Source organism: Ahaetulla prasina, chromosome 1 (genome assembly GCF_028640845.1).
Source record: "Ahaetulla prasina isolate Xishuangbanna chromosome 1, ASM2864084v1, whole genome shotgun sequence".
NCBI lineage: Eukaryota > Metazoa > Chordata > Lepidosauria > Squamata > Colubridae > Ahaetulla > Ahaetulla prasina.
In genome coordinates, this window is record NC_080539.1 from 160,884,757 (window position 1) to 160,907,959 (window position 23,203).

Below are 23,203 nucleotides of genomic sequence, written 5' to 3' on the forward strand. Positions count from 1 at the left end.
ACCGTTTCTACATGTACCCTATACTTTCTTTGTGGCTCTGAAGTAGGCCCACAGTTCAGAGGTCAGGCTGATGAGATTTAGGTTCCCTGGGGACATGTCAGCTATTGGGGACACTCTCCAAAATTCACAAGCAGCTGCCTTTTGAGTTGGATGACTGGACCAGCTGGGATCCCACAGGAATACAGTTCAGGGGATATGATCCTACAGGAATGCAGTTTTTCAAACCACTCTCTGATCCTTTCATTTCCAAAGACTTCCATTGTTCCTTCTCGATGGTTCCACCTTGTACCTATTAATCTTGATACCTTTCTTTCAGGAGATAGCTTTCTAGAACCACACAGCGATTTCCTTTCCTTTCCAAGAAGGTGCTCCAGAAGCATGAAAGGAGAACCTCCCTGAAGCTCTTGAAAGCATTTGTGTCATTTCCTGGAATGGGGTGTCTCCCGGTGTAACTGCAAAGCACCTTTTAGGAACACAACCCTACCACAAAGTCTTCCTTTAATGCATGGGTCTCTAAATTTGACAACTTTGTGGACTTCAATTCCCAGAATTCCCCAGCCATCTTATTCTTTCATGGCATGGCTGGCTAGGAAATTCTGGGATTTGAAGTCCACAAGTCCACAAGCTTTAGTGTCATGTTAATACACACTTCAATTACCCCACAGCAAATCCTTATCCTGGCCCTATTCTCATCATTCTCTGAAGTAGGTTGAAGTGAGAGTTTTCGTAGAAACCACCCACGATGTGTTAATTACCTTAGTGAATATCGCCCCCTGGCCTGGAATTATTGTTTTATTTGAAGTTTTAAACTCTATGGAGAGTAATCTATTTCAAATTGGAAACAATTTTTCCTGTTCAGATTAGTTGGGGTGTGTTTTAAGTGTGTATGCAAGCACACACATGAGAATACCATATCTTGATAAAAATGGTGAATGGTCGGTCCACAGGTTGTCATTCCTGCTTTTAGTGCCCATTTCCTCTGAAGATGAATAATGAATAAACATTAGCCAGGTGTTTAATAATAATCATTGCCACTGTTGATTGAGGGTCAAAAGACATTTTTCTTAAAAAATTGTGCTGACAAAATGAGGTTGTCACTGATAAAATATTATACAGACGTGGAGCAAAAAAATCCTTGTTGCTAGAACAATTTAGTAAGGTGTGGATTAAGGGTCAGTGAAGGCCTCTGATGTTCTTCAGCTATATTGAATATTTACTCCCATCGATTCCAGACAGAATTTCCGATGGCAAGGATTGTCGAAGTTTCAATCCAAAACTTCTGGAGAATATCAGATTGTCTAAAATAGTCCCAATGTTCTGTCTCCAATTTCCCCTTTTTGCCCATGGTGTCCTTTCTGTGTTGTTTTTATCTTCACAGAGTGTCTCCAGGGGTAGGGAGTAAATAGGTCGTCACAAATTCATTTCAGAGAAAGTTAGTGAATGCACTCAGGGAAATATTGTGTTAGAGCCAGATGATGCTCAAAGTCTGCTAGAGATCTCAAGTATTGATATCAAGCTTGTCCTCAGTTTGCCTAGCTTAAATCTACCCTGTTTCCCCCAAAATAAGACATCCCCTGATAATAAGGCCAATTGGGTTTTTGAACGCAGGGCAATAAAGCCAAGCGCTTATTTCAGGGTTCAAAAATATATATAAGACAGGGTCTTATTTTCGGGGAAACATGGTAGTGCTTTGTTTCTTGGCTAAGGAGGATGCAATGGAATGTGTTAGCCAATGGCCTTGAACTGTAGATTTATTCAGAAATCTGAAGTGCCGAAATGGCTAAAAGCAACATGAGATGGTAACAAAATAGCACTGCTATAACATCTCATCTATTATTAATTGTAAGTATTTCTGAGTCAGTCGCCTGTTCTGTACAAAGAGCTAAGGGAAGATGACCTTTGTGTTGGGGTGATGCACATGGATCATCCATGTGATTGGGAAGCCCAGTGAGATGAACAAAGTGAAATCAATCAGTCCCCATCTTGCAGTAAGAATTTCCCTAATTCCTAACTTGGGCTCCTTTGTGTTATTAGCCATAATGGAAAACTCAGTTAATACAAATAAAAGAATGCTTCCGAATGGAGCAAACAGATTGCAAACAACTTGTAGGACTTACTATTTTAAACAGAGCTCTGAAGATCCAGGTACAAAATGCAGCTCAGTATATAAATATGAAGAAATAGGAATTGAGATAATGTCCTAAATTGAGTCCAAAAAATTGAGATGCCACATCTTGTTTAGGGTAAGGGAAAATTTTTGATCACTGTTAATTATTACTGGAAGGGGGGGGGGGAATCCATCTCTCTACCATAAATAAGCCATGAGGGGTAGTATTCACTTTCCTTCGCTACTGGTTCGCAAATGGGGGTGCACACGCCACCACTGTGCATGCGCAAGACTTGCGCATGTGCAAACCGTAAAAAAATGGGACATGATGATGTCCGGGTGGGTGGGTGGAGTCTTCTGCAGCCACCGCTACCAGTTTGCCCGAACTGGATAGAACCAGCTGAATAGCACCACTGCAGTAAATATATTTTAATGGCAAAAACCTCACTTGAACAGCCTAAGTATAATTATGGAGTGGAAATGGAATGGAGCTTCTTGTTTTGGGGAGTGTGTGCTTGTAAGGAGATGAATTTCACAATCTGCTTTTTGCCATATTGGCAGTAGTTCATGGGAGCTGACTCAATGAGCTTTAAATTGGGAAATATTGCTATATCAGTGAACACATGCTTTAATTAAAAAAAAAAAGACGATAGGAAAACTCTTGCCTAAATATCTTATGGGAGCAAAACAAACAAATTATTTGCTGATAGATATTTGAATAAAAGACAGAAAATTGTCTCAGAGCTATGGCTTTTGCTTCATTTAGCTCAATGTTTTCAAACTTGGCAACTTTAAGATGAGTGGACTTCAGTTCCCAGAATTCCCCAGCCAGCATACCATTTACATCTTAAAGCTGCCAAGTTTGAAAAACATGGATTTAGCTATTTTTCCTGAATTGCTAGGACCCCCCTGAGGTTTTTCCCAGCTCTTCCTCTTACTCATTTGCTTCATTGATGGATGAATCTTGGTGATCTGATATTGCAAATGATCGATAGCTACCATGATGGCTACTGCTGGCTGAATTGTCCATGAACCTGACCACATTCCAAATTAGTGGCCATCATTAATCTTGTTCTATCCAATGGTTTAAAAATGCTGGTTCTGAGGAAGTATGTAATTACAGTCCTGAATCATTCCTTGTTTAGTTAGGACCACCAGTTATAACACTCTGAGAGATGGACATATCTACTTTTCCCACACCATAGACAATTGTAGATATCTTTATGATGTTCTCCTCACTGGACTTTAGTCAAACTAAGAATTTCTAATTGGTAGATTTTCCCCATAAAGTAGATGTTCCAGCTCCTTGATTGATTTGTTTAACTATTTTTAAAAAGTTATTTTTTGATGAAATGGCTGTTGATATTTCAAGATTCTAAAAATTCAGTATTCTGTCGCAACTTTTTTTTAAAAAAAATTAAAATATGCTGTAGTTTGCAAAATATACCTGCAATAAATATATCCTTGATTCAATCCTAGGAATTTCCAGTAATCTACGACACTATCTAAAATATTAGAAAAAAAAATGCCACTGGTCAATGTTGAACAGGAGAGGGATTGGAGCTTGCTTTACCTGGATTGTTGTGAATTACTTCTTCCAGCATGTTTCAGCATTGGCCAGGGGCTACTGGGAGCTATAAATCTCCTCCAGCATCTGTTTCCCATTGCTGGTGTAGGTAAAACTGAATTAGAAAGTCATATGCCATATTGTAGAGTTGTCATGCACTTTCCCATTGCCGTTAGTGCTTAACAAACATCTCCTATAGCAGGGGTCTCCAACCTTGGCAACTTTAAGACTTGTGGACTTCAACTCCCAGCTTGCTGGCTTACGAACTCTTGGAGTTGAAGTCGACAAGTCTTAAAGTTGCCAAGGTTGGAGACCCCTGTCCTATAGCTCAAAAAGTCATGCCATTCTATTTTTTCTTTCACAATGCAGCATGATTGATATACTCAGCCGTCAATCTTAAGTAAAACAGCTGTTATTATTATTCACCATTTATTAAAGAGGCAGAAAACAAACACTGAACTTATTAGATTGGAATCCCCGTATGTGCTGGGCATTCGAAGGCTTTTATGGGACTGAAGAAGCCTAAGAGGTGCCATCTCAATTGTAGCCTCTCTTTTCCATTGGCAGGAGTCTTCTGAAGCACAGAGGGAGGTCAGATTGCTTGTTTGCTCAACTTCTGCTTCCGATTATGATCTTTTCCTGCCAATTCGGCGTCTCGGTGATTGAAGGCTTGTTAATAACACTGCCAGAGAGGGTTACAAGAGGAGACAAATGTGTTGCAAGCCCTTCAGCTGGATTGTTGCTTTCTTTGGGGTTTCGGAGTGAGGTAGAAGAGAAAAAAAATACAGAATGCCCGTGTCCTAATTATATCTGAAGATCATAGTATTCCATTGATTCAGCTCAAACTTGAAACATATGCATCTTTTATATTTGCATTTAATATTCTGAATGAGATAAAGTTTTCATTTGCATCCTCTTTTTTTTTTTTAGTTTAAAGAGATCACCTGGAACCACTCTTGCTTCGTATTTTCAGTAGAAAATTAAGTGGCTTATCGTGCTTGCTCCACAGATGCGTTAGCAGAGTATTGAAAAGACTCCTTCCTAGCAGGGGAGGATTTAATATGGATTAAGTTGGCTTTCAACATGGAGGCATTAAAATGATATTTTTCTCCATCTTTGCATCTCTCTTTCATCATATGCATTTTAGAGACAACCGGCAACACCTTTCAAACTTACCTGGTCAGAATTGAACTGAGATGCAGCTTAAATGGAAATTAGACTGAGAAAGTATTGAACTAGACCTTGGCAGGTCCAGGTGATGCTTGCAGTTAGAATATAACTATACACAGTCCTTGGAGCTGCCTTCATGAACAGTTGGAGCTGGCTGGGGATATGCTCTGCCTGAACTGTAGCCAAGTAAGGCTGAATCTGGACTGACATGTAGATATTCGTCTCATTCCAGCTCTGTGTATCAGGATGGGTGTAAAACTTTATGGTTAAAACATATTGCACAAGCTTAATGTTGCTCATTTCATTGCATTTTAAAGGTTTTTAAATTCCTATTATTGATAGGAATGCATTGTAAGTGAGAAACCTGAAAAGAGAGTGACTAGATGGTCTTTGGCCCTTTGATAGTGTTGTGTTAGTTTTTTTCCCATTAGATTTTAGCATAAATACAGAATGCTTCCCCTTTATATCCTGTTAAATCCTTTACATGGATATTTGCTCTGATTTAATCTTTCACAGCCTCTAACTGAACTGTAATTTGGGACACGTTTCATTAATAAACATACTTAATCATTAGAAATATATGGAAGGGATCTGATACTAATCTGAAAATCAATCTCACCAGGCTTTATGATTCAGTAACTTCTATACTTATCTGAAATAATTCAGTCTGATTGGGTAGTGTGTACTTTTTTCCGAAAAAGGTGCATTGGACCCTCATCCCCACCCCTAAAACTTTTTATTTTCTAACTATAAAAGGGAGCCCTTAATTGGCAGACTTATCAAATGAGTACCATTGGAATAAAACTCCTCTCGGATATAAAGCTACCTGTGATATACATACAGTATAAAAACATGTCAGGAGAGGCAGGGGTGAAATCTACTTACCTTCCTTACCGGTTTGGAAGTACATGTGCCACGCGCGCTCTCTTGCTTCGCTCACACGTCACATGCGCGCGCAGACCTGTGCATGCGCAGAAGGTAAAAAACACATTATTTCCTGGTTAAAACCAGGAAGTAATGTCGCCCTGGATTGCTGAACTACCAGCAATGATCGCTACCGGATCGCGCAATCCGGTCTGATCCAGGAGCATTTTACCCCTGCAGGAGAGGCTCTGGAATCAATATTTAATCAGTGAGATGGTACAGGGGAGAATAAGATATAGCTAGCTGAGATAAAATGTTTCCTCAAGATCAGATTGGAGGAGATGCAGTTGTTTTTTTTTAAATCGTAGTAAAACAAAACCTCTAGCATGATTTTTTGCTTTGGGGAACCGCAATGGAACAGCAATAGTTCTGATCTTGCCATAAACAATAAAGCTTTTGCAGCATGTTTTTGACGAGTGGTGGAATCTGCAATGACCTCTTTTTAAAAAAACAAAGAATTTGTTGAATTTTTATCAGTATATTTTATCAGTATACTTTACTCCCTCTTCAGAAAATGTTTACACAAGCTGCTTGTTACATGCATGTATAATATACCTGCATATTTATTATTTACCTTCACTTATGGAAAGCTATGTAATTTTATGCTACAGTCTTTATGTGGTTTGTGTTTGAAAGCAAGCCCAACTGTGCCTAATCTTTGCAAACTGCAACAAGTTACATGGAGGAGATGGGAAGTGTGTGTGCTTTGGGCTTCTTAAATGCAGTTCAGAAGAATGCCTATTCAGCTAATATTTGATTCCAACTCCCATTCCTCTTCAAAAGCATGACCCACTAATCAGGCATTATAAGCTCTACACGCCAATAACACCTTCAGGTTCAGGAATTCCCTGCCCCAATTGCAGGGTGCCTTATGAATTCCCCAGCCAATCAATTCAGGTTAGCCATCCTGAACCATAAACTAACTGTACCGCTTTTTAATCTGGCATATTATGCAGACTCAGCCCTGTGGTTAGTTTATGATTCTGCATAGCAATCTGAACCCCCTACATTGGGTTAATCTCATAAACAATGGTTAACCATATTTGGTTAGTCCAATTATCTATGGAGGGCATAAATTATAACTAAGTGGGGAAAATTCTCTCTCTGGTATCTGCAAGAACCCAAAAAGTGACAGGATTATAGCATTCCTGTACTATAATCCTGCCTCTGCAACCATTTCAAGGGCAGATTAAAAAAAAATCTGCAGTAGAGACTCATGGATGTACAAAGTCTGATATTTGTACCTTCCCCTTCTCTCCTCTCTCCCAACATCCACATTGGTTGGAATCATAATTTTATTGACCTTGGTGGAGATATGCCTGATTTACTGTGGGTTTGGACTCGGGTCTCATGAATGTAATTTATCTCAAAATATGGCCAGAGGGAAGAGAGTGAAAATGTCTAGATAAAAAATAGTGTTGCACATTTTGACATTTTTTACATTGTTGGGCTGCAAATAGTTGAACTAACTTTGGCCAGACCTCAAGAATGCTCTCACAGTTCACGGCTCTTGGTCTTCACCTACTTTTTCTCATCAATATTTTCTCTCATATCAATCAGCTTAAATGTCGATAAGTCCTTTCTGCAATCTGGGAAACTTCACTTTCCTTGCATAACTTCAGAAAGAGCTAAAATATATGTGGAAATTAAGCCATTGGTAATTAGTTTTAAAATATAGTGTTAAGAAGACCTAAGATGTTGCAGTCCAGATCTCAAAAACTAGATGCATCTAAGGTGTTTTCGGTATGTAATCCCTTTCTTCATTGACAAGAAGCTGGATTCCTTTTTTTTTCTTTTTTCCCCAGGAAACTTAGTTGCATTTTCTTTACTCCACATTTTGAATGATTCAGAGAAAAAAGGTTGTCGGATGCATACTTCATTTCTCTGGCTAAGTGCAATTGCTTTCTGTGTATACTAAAAAAAAATATTTGCAGTCTCACCCCAAAACCAAGGCAGCATGCTTCCAATTTTGCATCCTAATTTATACATTTAATTCTCTTGTGTCAAACACCCACCCACCCCCGATCATTTTCTTTTCTTGGTCTTTCTTATTTTTTTTACTTTGTAGAACTTTTATTTACGGTGTTCAATATATCAGTGTATATAAAAATAGATGACTATTTTCGGGGTAGGGATTAAAATGTTATGTGGATCTGTATGTGAAATGTTCTATGGAAGATAGCTCTGTAAGCAAGGGTGTAAATGCATTGTACGTATTTTAAAATTTAAATAGATTGTACATAATGGATTGTAAATCAGTTGTAAACAAGCAATATATATTTTCTTGAATATATTATATAGCAGTTTATATTTGTTAAATAAGCAATTATGTATACTCTTAACTAACCATTTAAATATTTTGTACAGATAAGTTTATTAAATATTTTATTGATAAGTGCTTCTCCGTATTTTTCTCCAGAATTTTTTTTTTTAGTATTGCAAGTTGGGATTTTCAACTAGAAATGATATTTCTATTGTTAGTTGGGGTTTTTGCAAGAAAAATCCAACTGTATATCCATTTATTCAGTGCTTTTACCCACAAGTGCTTTATCGTCATCACTGCATTTTTTCCTCCCTCAAACCTTGTGCATGAGGATACTGCTTTTCTCACTTGGCATTTAAGGGACAGAGACAGGGGTGAAATCCAGCAGGTTCTGGAGAACCAGTAGCGGAAATTTTGAGTAGTTCAGAGAACCGGCAAATGCCACCTCTGGCTGGCCCCAGAGTGGGGTGGGAATGGAGATTTTGCAACATCCTTTCTCTGGAGTGGGGTGGGAATGATTTTGCAGTATCCTTCCCCTGCCACACTCACCAAGCCATACAGCGCCCACCAAGCCACGCCCACAGAATCGGTAGTAAAAAAAATTGGATTTCACCACAGGACAGACAACGAAAGTGTCACCCTGGTGAAATAGTGACTAATAGTTTTGTTTCATTCTTTCAGAATTGAAAAGCTGGGAGTTCAACCTCTAAATTAGCCAGTTATACAGGAAAGATAGATGTACAGTGATTGTCAGGAAATTTATATATTCCACCCACCCTTCTGCATTTTGGATACTCAAGCTGACAGGACTGACAACTCAGCCTTATTTCTGTATCAAAAATCAGCAATATAGTGTTAGCAGCACCAGCAATCATTGTAGGTTAGTGAAGGTTGAACTCTTGATAAATGATGGATTGAGCAGCTGAGGGGGACTGCTTTTCTGCCTGCACCGCTATGGCAGCAGTTCTCAACCTGTGGTTCGTGGCCACTTGCGGGGGGGGGGTGTCACAGGGTGTCCATGAAGGCTTGGAGAGATGTTAAACCTTGAGTTAAGTCTTGGGAATCTGTGGCCATAGTCCGTGGCCACAAAAGATATTTAAAGGGGGTCCGTGGTGAAGAAAATCTTTTTATTTGGTTTTTCTATCCTGGCACGTACCTGTGTCAGAATGAGCCAGTGCTTTCTCAAGATGATTTCCATTCAATATTTGGTAAGTCAGCTCTGTAACATCTGGGGCCCCCACTGGTTAAATGGGATTATGGCTTTCTGCCTAGTTTCCAATGTGTAAGGATCACCTCTCTCACCACAACACCTGTATGCTAAGGGAGGAGACTAAACTTAGATGTTTGTGGGTGGTTGGGTGGGGGAGTTTCCATCATCTGACGTGATCCCCTGTAGAAAGTAAGGAAGATGTCTTTGTTGGAGATGTACAAGCACCACTGTCAGGAGGACAAAGGTAACACATATTTTAAGGTCACAACAGACGGGTAACATTTGAAAGAGATACAGAGAGATACCTCCCTAGTACATTTTAGTATAAAATGGGGAGCAGGGACAGCACAATCAGACTTGCAAGGATCTGTTATTATAGCCAATCTCAATAACAACAGTTTTAGCTTTCCTGTGGAGTTCATTTCTTGATCTGGTCTACTTAGTGGGGCTGATGTCACCATGCTTTGTCCAATTATAAGACCCATCTAGAAGCCACTGCTTCTGCCCCAGGCAATTTAAGCCAAGCTGTGTGCCCCCATTCTTTCAAACGGCCTATGTCCCACATTAGCAATAGCAATAGTACTTAGACTTAAATACCGCTTCATAATGCTTTACAGCCCACTTTAAGCGGTTTAGTCAGCATATTGCCCCCAACAACCTGGGTCCTCATTTTACTGCCCTCGGAAGGATGGAAGCCTGAGTCAACCTTGAGCCGGTCAGAATCAAACTGCTGGCAGTTGGCAGAGTTAGCCTGCAATACTGCATTCTAACCAGTGCACCATCATAGCTCTATCATTAGATTTCCATTTTAAACTTTTGTAAGGACATTCCTGTTACGGCAGTTGTTTCCATCCGCTTTCCAGTTAATGGTCTTGCTTGAAACCAGACTGGTTCATTCATTAAAATGAAATCAAGGAAGAGGATAACTAAATGAAAAAAGGACACCACCATGGATCTTCTATCAGTATTTGGGCAGCATTTTAATATTTATTTAAGTTTCAGTGGGCTATGAATTAGCATCTCCAGAATCCTACCAGTGTTCTTTATAACACGCAAAATGGGAAGCTCTCCAGCTCCCTTTCCATCATGGACAGAATAAAATATCTCTAGCTGGAGAAGAAAATGCAAACGGGTGGTAAAATGACTAGTAAGAACAGAATATACAGCAAGTATACAGAAATGTTCACCAGAGTCATCCTTTTTATCATGTGATGTGAAGGAGTTCATGTCAACAACTAACACTTCTTGGCTATGTCTTCTTTTACACAAGGACAATGGTGTTCTCGCTCCACAGTTTCATTTTATACAGGAGTTGTCCTACTCCATAAATTCTGCATGATCACTGCTTAAAGCAGCAGCCACTTTTGGCAGTCACTTTATATTCCCACTCTATAGGTTTCTCTTTCAGTGTTATGTACTGCTTTAATTACTCTTGGTCACTAGGAGACTCTCAGTGGGTTCTTACATTGCCTAAATTTCAATAAAGAGGCTTTGGGGCGCACAATAATCCCAAGTCTTAACTTGACCCTGTGACCCTGCAAATAAAATGACAGCCTCCAGGGTACAAATGGGTTTTTATCATTCCACACAAAGTGTTAAGTAGCTTTACTAACAGCCACATTCTTCTCTGTTATTCAAACCAAGTGTTTTGCAGTGGACCAATTAGAATAAGGAGAAGATCAGAACGGAATAGCAAAGGGAAATAGTGTGCTAATTTATCTAATGGTTATAATGTTTATAATGTATATGTTTATGTAGATGATATAAACATTTAGAAATCTTACAGCTGCTCATTGGATATAGACAGTCTCGTTCTTCATATGGAGAATGTTCAGTGTTTCTACATTATAGCCTTTCTCCAAATACAACAGTTATATTCAATTCTTAAAAGCAAGTTCCTCACTCAAGTTATTGAGAAATTGTGTAAAGGAAAGTTTTATTTACTAATTTGATTTACATCCTGCCTTTTCTTCAGAAGCTCACGGCAGAATATCCAACACTTCCCTCTTTTATTTTCTCTCACATCAACAGCAACCCTCTCAGGTGGAATGGGTTGAGAGAGAGTGATTGGCCTAAAGGCACATTGTGACTGATGATGGACTTGAACCTACTGTCTCCTTGCCCTTTGCCACCATGTTTTATCCGAAAAGTCACAAACAGGTTAGGAAGTCAATATTCCAACCTTATTATTTCTCCCCAGCAGTTCATAATTGATTCTTTGGAATTAGAAATGTCAAAGATTTCATGAATATAATTCCACTTTATAATTATCTGTACAGAATTGTGCAGATCTCTAGAATGTAGAGAAAGGATAAAATAGTACTAGTTTTGACTCATTAAAGCTACTGTATCTTTTGCAAGATTCACTCGCTCCTCCCACGCACTTATGTACACATGCAACTCATTTGTTTTGTAAGCAGGCAGGAGTAGCTTCTGGAGTAGCTTTTCAACTCATGAAACAGACTTGACCATTTAAGTGATTCAAAAACGAGAGTTTTTGCCCAGCCCTCATTTGTACTAGAGGCTTTAATTGAACAGTTGCTGTTTCACTCCAATCACATTTACAGAGTCCCAAGTTTTGGCTTCTTCAATGATGTGTCTTGTTCTGTCTGCAAAACATGGAACATGAGGGCAATTCTTTCAGAACTAGAAATGTGCAAATGAAACACAAGGGAAGCTATCTAGAAAAACATAGAAGATGTGTTAAAGATGATTTTTTTTCTCTTACCATTTTCATGACTTTAGCCATGAAAGCCAGCTGGGTGATCTTGGGCGCTAATCCCTCTCTCTCAGCCGAACCCACCTTACAAGGTTGTTTTTTGCAGGGAAAATAAGAGGAGGAAAGTGTGTTGGATATGTTCATAACCTTGAATTAACATAATAAAGGTAGGGTACAAACCAACCAACCAATATTTTTTTTTTGCTGGACACTCACAATGCAAATCCCTTTTATTTTCTGCAAATCAAATCCTTTCCTCCATACATATTTTGAAACTTACAAAGCAATGAATAGCAATTAATAGTGTGTTTACTTCTGAACAAACAAAGGTAGAAACTGACTGTAAAACTGCACCCCTAGTACTTGCTCTGGCTCAGTTTATTACATTTAATTCAAAATTAAAGTTAGAAAGAATATCAATTTCAGTTTTCTGCCATTGGGATAACAGCATTCTGAAACAAAGATCAAAGGAATGTTTCAAATGCAGAAAGCAAGAAGGTAGCTGTATTATTAATGAACAATAATTCCTAAAATAAACTAGTATTTTACATTAAGCAATAATAGTTTATAAATTTAGTTTAAATTATCACAATCCTTGTGCCCATGTGTAAACGACTAGTGAGCACAGCCATAAACATTTTACGTTTCAAGTAAAAGCAGGCAATGAATCCCTATGATTAAAATTGTGTTGAGAAATACTGCAATAATTCCAAGATAGGATTATTGAGATGACCAGATAATGAATAAGCATCATATTCTGAAAATAGGCTCTCACTGTTACAGATGGATCAAACTTCACTGCATGAAAGTGCCCTATGGTCAGTGCTGGGTGTTTTCAATTAAATATTGAATGTTTAAAAAACTCGAGTTTTCCTTTTGGCAGGCAACACTGTTACTACCAGATTATAAATGTTCCTCTGAGTGACCACATCGTACACAGAAAAATATTGTAGGAATATGTTTTTTTAAGATCTACAAAACACCAGGATTTAATGAGACCACAGAAAAAAACAGTGTACAAACAACTGAGTTATGTAAATATAATACACATACAGAATAGTTTTTTACACTCCAAAAACCTGCCTTAAATGTGAGATACAATGCTAGTCATGCTTATGCCACTTGGATTCCCAGTAATATTAATATCTGCCCAAGTAATATATATGCATACATAGGCCAGAACATTTAATACACCTATTGAAGTTTTATAACAGTTCAACATGATATCCTGTCGAAATCCTGGGGCAAATATCTTGTGGCTCTGTTTATACACACAGCACTGGAGGGGGTGGGATGGGGGGGAGATTTAGAGTGATATGTTAACCTCAGGCAATAGTGGGGCTAGATAAGGTTAGTTGTCCTATGAAATGTCCTCAGGGTTGGTTTGGATTACACTAACTCCCACCATTAGAAAAACCTGCAAGGAATAAACGTGGAACTTTCCTTTTCTTTCTGCTGCTGGCCCTGAGGCTAAATTAAGATTAATGTTTTAGATAGGCCAGTCCCCCCAGTAATCCTTTTTTCTTTTGACTCCCTGCAGCCACATGGGTGGGGACGAAGCCTGCTGAGAAGGGGATGGAGCTGGTTAAACCTTGTGCCCATGTTGCCTGCAATGGCTTCAATCAATGGACAAATCTTTTCTCCTATGATTAAAACCACCACCACCAGCCAACCACCTGGGCTTCCTGCCAAGATGGCCGCTCTCTTTGTTGTCTGCTACCAGCTCAAGAGTTTTCCTGGGCGTGGGGTGGGGGAATCGCATAGCACAGAACCAGCCAAGCTGATCATCCAAACACAACTCCTAAGTTTACAAAAATGTGAACCAAGTGACAAACAGCTTCTTCTTTTTTCCCCCCTCCCCTTCTTCTTTCCTCTCCCATCTTGGCCAGCAGCAGATAATGGTGCTATTGGAAATGGGGCTTCTTCCTAGAACCTAGAAGACCAATTGTGTCCTGGGCTTTTTTTTTTTCAAGGTGGGCCGGAAGCAAAAAAGAAGTCAGATGCACAGCATGTCTTTGTGCACAATTTTCCATTAGTTTCCCCTCACAATCACAGGGCTAGCCTAGCTTAGGTAGTGGCCAAGGTTAGGGGGACAATGACAAGCATACAACATACAACATGGCATTTAACACAGGATGCCACATTAAATAATCGGGTAGACAAGAAGAAGAATGGTTTGGGATCATCTTACAGTGCACAGGTAATCCCAGGTCTTTTTTTCTCCCAAATTCCCAAAGTACGAGCATTAATATATTTGCTTTTGTTTTTGTGATTTGTCAAAAATCACAAAAAATGGGGGGGAAAAAGAGGTAGGGAGGGAATTATTCCATTCCCAGCAGTGACTATTTCTTGAGAAAAAAAAATTAATAAAAGGAGTATGTCATCCAAATTCTGTCTCTTCTAAAAGTAGTTCTAAAATAACATGTACAGCAGTCCTTGACATATGACCATAATGGAACCTGCTCAACACTGTTTTAATGGCCTTTTTTTGTGGCAGTTGTTAATCAAATATGGTAGTTGCTAAGTTTAATAGGGTTAATCAAACCTTGTTTTCTATGGCGGAGAACACGCTTCCGTAACCACCAGATTTTGGCAGAACAGTCATAAAACCTGGTCACACAACATAAATGTGGCCATGCTGCAAGTGCCTGAAGTGCGGTCACATGACCACAAGAGGGGCAACCGTTGGAACCACAGAAGTAGGTTGTAACTCCGTGTTTTCAGGTAAGTAATTTTGAATCATAGATAAGCACTAAGCAATCGGTCGTAAGTCAAGGACTACCTGTAACTCAGCAGTTATTCCCACTGACTGAGGCAAAAGATTGTTCATATAGAAAAAAGACAATTCCACAGGCTGGGTATTGAGGTACCAAAGGCCCCTAATGAAGTGGAGTAGACAAAATGCGATTCCAGTTTTAACATTTGCACACCTCTAACCAACGTACTTAGATCTTTCTCAATACAGATAGTATTATACAGATACCAACCTTTCATTTAACAATAGCTGAAAGTTATGACAGCTGTGGAAAAAATGATTTATGATCTGTCCTCACACAACCACTGTCCTCATACCACTTCCATATCACATAATTGCAATTTGGGAAGTTGGCAACTGTCTCATGTTTATTACTGGTCCAGTGTCCGCTGGTCAATATGATCCCAATTTGTGATCTTCCCAGCAGTTTTCTGAAAAGCAATTTCAATTGGAGAAGTAGAATTTGCTTAACACCTGTATGTGATTCACTTAACAACCATGTTAAGTGGCCATGTTGCAAGCGTCTGAAAATGCTTAACAACTGGTAAAACTGATCATAAAATCATGTGATGACTTGCATAACAACCACTCTGCTTAGCGAGTGAAATTCTGGTTTCAATTGTGGTCATAGGTCGAGGATTACTTGTAAGAAGTACTATATCTTACTAATTCATTGTTGGTTCTGTTTGTGAGCAACGTAGTTCTTTTTCTGCACACCAAATATACCATTATGTCTTCCATCGCAATGGATGTTGAAATTAATTTAAGCAATAAATTCGAATATCATCACCTTATATTAGATGTTATTTTCCCCCAATAATGAGTGACGGTCGATTCTAACCCTAACCACTTCAACAACAGTATGGAACATAATTATGGGTGCAATACTACTACAATGTTGTGGCAGAATAAATGGTGTTGATGAACAGACTTATATGTTAGAACAGGGGTCTCCAACCTTGGTCCCTTTAAGACTTGTGGACTTCAACTCCCAGAGTCCCTCAGCCAGCAAACTCTGGGAGTTGAAGTCCACAAGTCTTAAAGGGACCAAGGTTGGAGACCCCTGTGTTAGAAGATCTAAACACCTGATGCAATAATTCATACAATCCTGCTAGAGGCACTGTGCCAGCGAGACACAGAATTTAATGGCCCATTAATTCATAAATTTGGAAAATCAAGATGGCACATGGAAGGCAGGGGATCTCTCTCTCTCTTTTTGTTACAACAATCCTGTGAGCTACCTGAACAGGTAGTCACTGTTTGTAGAGGGAGGTTAACACTGGCTTAAAGGAATCCAGGGCTCTGATTTGATACAGTCATCCCCATCTGTTTACAACCTTACTTTGGGTATTTGTTAGAAACCTGTCAACAGGAATGTAATATGAGCCATCAGGTTAACACCAGAGCTTCCAGAAAAAAGCAAACCGTAATGCACAGAAAGATCAAGGCATAACCTATCGAGGAAGATTACACGGCCACAATACAGATAATTCCTCCTGCTATCTACTCTGTCTTCATCATAGCTTGGCGAGATCATCCTGTATCCAGTCTGTTATCATTTCAGCCATTTCTTTGCTGGAATCCAGGACAAAAGAATGGCCGATTCCTTTCTCACAGATTCTAATATCTCCGTCTGGAAACTCCATCTTCATCTCTTCGCAGTACTGCAGAGGACACCATGAGTCAGTTGCTCCATAGTAAAAAATCAGCTAAAATAAAAATAGAGATCTGTCTTAAATTAAAGATGGTGGGAGGAAAAGAAAGAGACCAGGGCTAAATCCAATTACCAGATAAAAATGAAGACATGAATAATATCCACGCTCCAAAGAGAAATTCAAGAGTCATGGCATACCACAGTAGATTATAAAACATCGTATATATGTATTAGAAATACTTAGGTAATAAATGTCAATGGTCAGAATTTCTTCAGTGGAGATTACTGAAGTTGTAAGATGCTTTTCAACCAATCAAGAGAGACCTACTGAGAATTATTGTATTGCTTAGTAACCCAATTTGACACTAAGGATAATAGCCTTTGATTGGGAGGATATTTATCCGCAAGCAACATAACAGGTGGAGAGTGCAGTGGATTTTTTTTTTTTTTACTTCTGCTTATCTAGCCAATCTACAGGCAGAAATCTGCCAGGAAAATCCAGGAAGTTTAGTCCTCCTGCTTCTTCAAGTTGGATGCAAAACAAAAGTCTTAGATGTAAAAACTGGAACCTGAGGATCAATAGGATTTGTTTCCAAGCAAGCAACTTAGTATGGGGTGTTTATTTATTTACTTATTCCATTTGTATAGCCACCTATCTCAAACCATTAACTCTGGGTGGTAAACCATCGTCAAAACAAACAAACTTAGTATGGGCCGTTGAGCTTTCCAGTTGCTTTTGTTTGTACTTTTAGGGCCAAATCAGACATCCTACTAAATGCGTCATTTTGTCAGGGTTTTTTAATTTTTTTTTTTTTAAAAAAACTTTTAAATAAATAGCAGCTGCAGATAGGGAAGGATTTTTCACTGGGATCTCAGCATGCAGGGAAGGAAGGTGAACCCTTTCCTCCAAAACATGAACTGGGTGTCACAGCCCAGAAGAAAAGTGAACAAAGAAAATAAGAGTAGATCCAGACTGCCCAAGGAAAACATCCTGACATCTTGTGCTTTGCTTGCAGGTTATCTCTGTCTGTGTAATTAAAAACTTGTGGATTCCATGACCTTGAAAAAATTTCATCACCAATAGGAGCCATTCTATACTGAAAAAGGCAAGTTTCTTCTTTCTGGGTTGCAGAGATCCTGCATGAACACAATCTCTGCCTTTTGCCTTCCTTATGCTTCAGTTCTTCCCAACCCATTATAACACTAAGCCCATGAGGTATAGTTATAAACTTCTGGGACAATTCTTTTAGATGATCAGCTTCTACTTCATGTTGTTGGTTGATTCTCCTGTGCTGAGACATCAAATCCATTCTTTGAATTTAGGTGAGTGCTTCCTTTTGCACCGCTGACCTCTTGCCTCTACCACCATAGTTATAACAAAAACTGCTCTTATTTGATTTATATGCTGCCCATTGTACAGGAGCTTAAGGTGGCATACAATGAATCCATCCTCTTACTCTTCCCCATAGTGCACCTGTGAGGGGGCGAGGGGCTGAGAATGACTGGTCCAGAGTCATTTACTGAACTTTCAAAGGTGAAAAAATATTAGAATTAAGGTTCTAGTTTACCACTGTTGTGGCTCCCGCCCCCGAACCTGGCCCCATGCCCGAAAGTGCCTTGGAGCTGGGCCTGCTGCCAGAAAGTGACTTGGACAGTGAGGGGGAAGGGCCATCAGGACTTACCTCAGAAGCACCGGATCAGCTCCAGGAGCCAGAAGCAGGCCAAGCGAAAGAGATAACGAGGCCTCCTTCTCCTGACTCTTCCCCCTCCCCGGCCACGCCTGCAGACCCAGCTGACAGCAATCAGGCTTGGCTCAATCCCAGGTTTCGTAGGCAGGAGAGAAGAGAACAACAGAAGCAGGGGAGGGGCAGGCCTAGGAAATGCTGAGTCATGGAGCCATACCCCACAGGATATAAAAGGCAGCAAGAGCTGGCGCGTCTCTTTGTATCAGGCAAATCCACAGACTGACTAGAGCTGAAGGTTGTGACTCACCAGTGTCTTGGCAGCCAACGAGGGCTCTTGGCAGACGCTGGCTCTTTTGCTGCCAGAGCTGATAAGAGCCGGCTAATTAAGCCATCGTTCGGACGGAGGCGAGGAGGACGTAACAACCATCTTGATCACCAGGCCATGCTGGCTATCTGGCTCAAATTTAGACCAAAATGATTTCCAACACAATTAAAACAGTTTTGGTTAATGTTCATTTTCTCCAAGCACCAATGAAACACCCTATTCTTTCCACGTTTATGCTTCCTCCTCCTCCAACATGTCTTGTTTGGGAACTAATGATAGAGATACAGGTAGTCATTGACTTACAACCATTCATTTAGTGGCTGTTGTAAGTTATAATGGCACTGAAAAAAAGTGACATTATTTTTCACTTACAACTTGCAGCATCCCCATGATCAGGTGATCAAAATTTAGATGCTTGGCAACTGGCATGTATCTATGACGGTTGCAATATCCTGGGGTCATTTGATCACCTTTTATGACCTTCTGACAAGCAAAGTCGATGAGGAAACCATATTCACTTAACAAATGTGGCAAGAAAGGTCATAAAATGGGGCAAAATTTACTTAACAACTGTCTCGCTTAGCAACATAAATTTTGAGCTCAATTGTGATCATAAGTCGAGGACTATCTGTAATGGCTGCAGTTGATGGTAGTTCAAATCTAGCATCATTTTGAAGGGGCCTAGATTCCATATCTTTGTTCCTAAGAGCACAAAATAATTAGGACGGCAATATGATTGAAGTGTGAATTTTACACATATACATCTGTTGAAAAGCTTGTCAGAAACCCCCCTCTAATATAGACTGTTTCCATAATAATAAAAACACAGTCCAACACAATCTACTATGTATATTAATTAGCATTATCACCAGCATCACCACTATCCAGATTTAACTTCAGTAAACTTTCTTGATATTGTATCATTAGTATGTTTTAAAAATGAAATGGAAAACTCTTCAAAGGATTCTCTCACAAACTTTTGTAAAGTGAATATGTATTTAATTTTTCATAAATATGCCCAATATGATGGCAGTTAGTTGAGATTGTTATCGACAGGATGTTTCAGCATTTCTAAGAAAGCAGCTATTTCCTACAGTGACCCTATGCCATTAAAACTAAGGCCTCTCAAAGAAAGTGTCAATCCTAACAAAAATGTGTTAAAAATATCCCTAAAAAAATATTTCTGCCTGTTGTGTGGTTGCCAAAAGTCCAATAAAAGAATTGAAAACCTCTAAATGTCTGAGAGGTATAGAGTTCTCAGTGCCTTCAGTTCAGGTGTAAAAAATTCACAGCAGTAGAATCATATTACATGCATCAGACTTTGGGACCAAATATATTTTCAAAGCAGTCAATGCTCAAATAAGCCTAAGTATAATTCAGACATAAATTCAGACAAAAAGAAGGTTCTGCCTATGGCAACATTTGTCATTAAAAAAGCCTGGGAGAGACAATGGCAATGGCCCTATTGCCTTCTCATTTAATTAAAAAAAATGTACCTATCCAAGTTTTTCATCCTTAGACTTATTTATTAACTCAAAGATTGGTAGTGATGTCTATGGAGATTCTCAGTCATCCATGTCATAGTTGTTCCAAATGTGCTTTTTCGAAAGGCAGTTGGGCTTTCTTGTTTTTCTTTGAAAATGTTTCATCCAAGAAGCTGCTTCAGCTCTGACTGGATATTGAGGAATGGAAGGATTTAGCTGGTCATTTGTATTCTTTTAGAGAGTCCTTGAGGCCACTTGGAGGTTTATCTGGGTTTTCAGGGTCACCTGAGTAGCGCAAATGGGTGTGGAGCCTTCTTGGAACTGCTGAAAGGACTGTGTTGTAGACTGGAGATAGAGGATATCATATCCCTCCCGCTCTGTTGAGAGAGGGCTGCTCCATTTTGACACAGACGGCCTGTTTCACCCCTCTTTCAAACCAGCGGTCCTCTCTGTCCAAGCTTTGCTGTTTTCGAAAGAGTGGCCTTTGACTTTTAAATGTAGATGGACTGCTGAATCTTATCCTGATGGGTTTGTTCTCCTATGTTAGTTATCTCTTGAAAAAGCATCTTTGGGACATTGGCGAGGATGTTTATTTGCTATCTTTTCTCATTCAGTTTCTCACAAACCCCTTGTCTCTCTTTCCCTCCTCATGTTCTGTATCTTCATCATTAATCCAAAGATAGTATGCTGGTCTAACACTTCATAAAATAGGCAAAATGGGTGAAATCTGATTTTTGAGTCATTAACATATAAATTACTTTTCTTTCATTCCCTTGTGGGTTTTTTTTCCCTTCACTTTTTGACTCCAGTCCCCCCCATGCCGCCCCAAAAGTAATGGTTATAAAGAAATCTAATGCTTCTATTTTGTATTTTGTATTTAATGCATTATCACTGGATGCAAGCTTAAGTGTTGCTATTCCTCTCCAAATGCTTCACACTCAAGTGCCCTACTGCTACTAATTTAGGAATGATAGGACTTGCAGCCCAATGCATTTCGTACTACATCAGGATGGCAGAGGCTAATGTAAAATATCGATATAATTTCTGCTTCTTTTTACTGACTTGGCTCGGTTTTCATATGTTTCAGAGCTTCTGTTATGGTTTTATATCGATCATGGATATTCCTGTAAAAAAAGGTAAATCCTATGGGATTGCAACGCAGTGGCGGATGGAGGGACAGATAGAATGATAGGAGAAAAGGAGTCTTCATTGATCACTGTCCCTCTCCACCACCAAATGGAGAGATAAGTACTGTAAGGTCATTTTATTATACAGCAGACTTAGAGTACAACTGAAGAATAATGCAATTTACTATTACGAATTTCATACCTTGGCATCAAATGTCTTGAATAGTAATTTAATATGGAAACTTCTTTTAAAAGAAACCCTTTTTTGTTCATTAATGCTCTATTATGAGCTGAATCAATTTTACTTTGCGCTTAGTAATATATGCTGCAACCTGACTAGAATATTCATTATTTAACAGTACTGTACAGTACTGCACATTTAATTGACTGCAAGTTGATACAGAAACCTTTCCTAACCTGGTGGCCTACAAGTATCCTCAGTTTTCCAGACACTATGGCCAAATTGCTATGAACTACAGAAACTGAAGTCCAACAGCTCTGGAGGCCACCGGCTTAGGGAAGGCTGATCTACAGGACTTTGCAAATTTGGAATATGAATGTGAGACCTTCTGCGGAAGTAAGTTGTTAAAACATGTCTAAGTGGCCAAATGTAGCCCAAGAAACCACACTTACTGTAACAACTCTGTTTTACTTTCTGCTGTCCTCCCTCCTTTTCAATTCTATTATTGAGGTTTGGTCACAAAAGGATTAAATTGGCACTGCTAAGTAGGATAAAGCATAGGTAAGTGCTACATATAGCAAAATCCTCCCGGGCTGCTTTTCTAACTTTGGACCTCAGCAATACACTGTCCAAAAAACATCTAAGAGCTGCCCAAATGAAAGGTGTTCCTGGCTGCAGAAGTTGTTTTAGGCTTATACATGCAGCGTATTTGAAGGATTTTCCAAACTGGAGGGAAATAATTTACTCTGGCTGGGGGAAGAAAGTCTGCTCTTGTAGTGTCTTCCATACTGCTGCTTTCCAGATTATGAATCTTTCAAGGGCAATAACTATTAGACTGCTATGGACAGCTTTGGACATTGGATTAAAAAAACAACAACAGCAACCCTGGGCAATAGTAGACAAACTGTTTCAATAAAATCAACTCAAAATTGGTTTTGGCTGCTTCACTGGGCAATTTTTCTTTATGCTCATATAATGAAATAAGATGGGAAAAAAAAAAGAACAAGATTAAATTAGAGGGAAGAGGAGGAGGAAAAGGAAGAGGAGGAGGCGGAAGAGGAGGAGTAGGAGTTGTTTCTTCCAAAGGCATTTTGACTTAAAATGTTGCATAGCAAAACACTTCATCTTTATGAACGACCTTGGACCAAGGCCCAATAAATTTCCTCCCACACAGTTAGTTACTTGCACATGCAGGACTTTGGCACTTGTAGATGGCTTCACCTCTTTTCTTTTATTGGCCACTTATTATAGGAACACGGGAAGTTATACCACACAGAGTCAAACCATTCATTCATGTAGCTCAGTACAAGGGGTCAACAGCATGGCTTAGGGCCTGGTGATTTGAGGGGCTGCCTTTCTCCTGTGGTGTGTGGCTGGCCGATTTCAGCTGATAAGAGTTGGGATGCTCTGGAGTCTTTGGATGAAATAACATCATTTATCAGTATCTAGGAAATGCACCTTCTCTGTTGCAGCACCTGCCATCAAGAATGAGGCTCCCTGAGATCTGTGTGGCTCCCAGCCTGAAGGACTACAAGGGTTGTTCTACACCTTGGGCCAGAATAGCTGGTGCCCCGTTTGCTGGGTTGGTGGGACGTATCGGAGTCTGCTGAGGTTAACAGCTTATTCTTTTTTCTTTTGTTCCGGCTGATATTGTCATTTCTTGTTTCCATTATATTGTTTTGAGAGTCAGGCTGCATCAAATTGAATAAACAAAGATGGCATAGAACGCTAAGTAATCAGTGGTACAAATGCCAACGTTTCATGAGATGGTTGTATTTATACCTGAGATGGAAATCCAGCATTTCCCAAAATTTGTTACTCATGTGACATTTGTTTAAAAAAAAAGAAAAAAGCAATTGTGAAACTAACAAGAATTCTGAGAATATACCATCGGAGGAGGAAGCGATAAGGAAAATTCTGGACTGTGCTGAGATGGATAAATTAACAAAGGAGATAAAAGAAAAGGAAGATACGGAATATTATATAGTATGGAATAAATTGTATAATTGGATAGAAATTAGAAATGGTAAAT

General features: G+C 39.3%; 1 protein-coding gene across 6 annotated transcripts in view; it reads right to left on the bottom strand.

Annotated features, from left to right (window-relative positions):
- Positions 1 to 10,191: 10,191 nt before the first annotated feature.
- Positions 10,192 to 23,203, bottom strand: part of LDAH (lipid droplet associated hydrolase) — a 102,261-nt gene continuing 89,249 nt past the window's right edge. For 2 of the 6 annotated variants that reach the window (XM_058179557.1, XM_058179536.1), the window contains exon 7: positions 16,434 to 22,862. In XM_058179557.1, the coding sequence (XP_058035540.1) occupies positions 22,653 to 22,862 (210 nt within the window). In that variant the 3' untranslated portion in view covers positions 16,434 to 22,652. The other 4 variants (XR_009154776.1, XR_009154777.1, XR_009154773.1 and 1 more) reach the window with 4 other exon arrangements.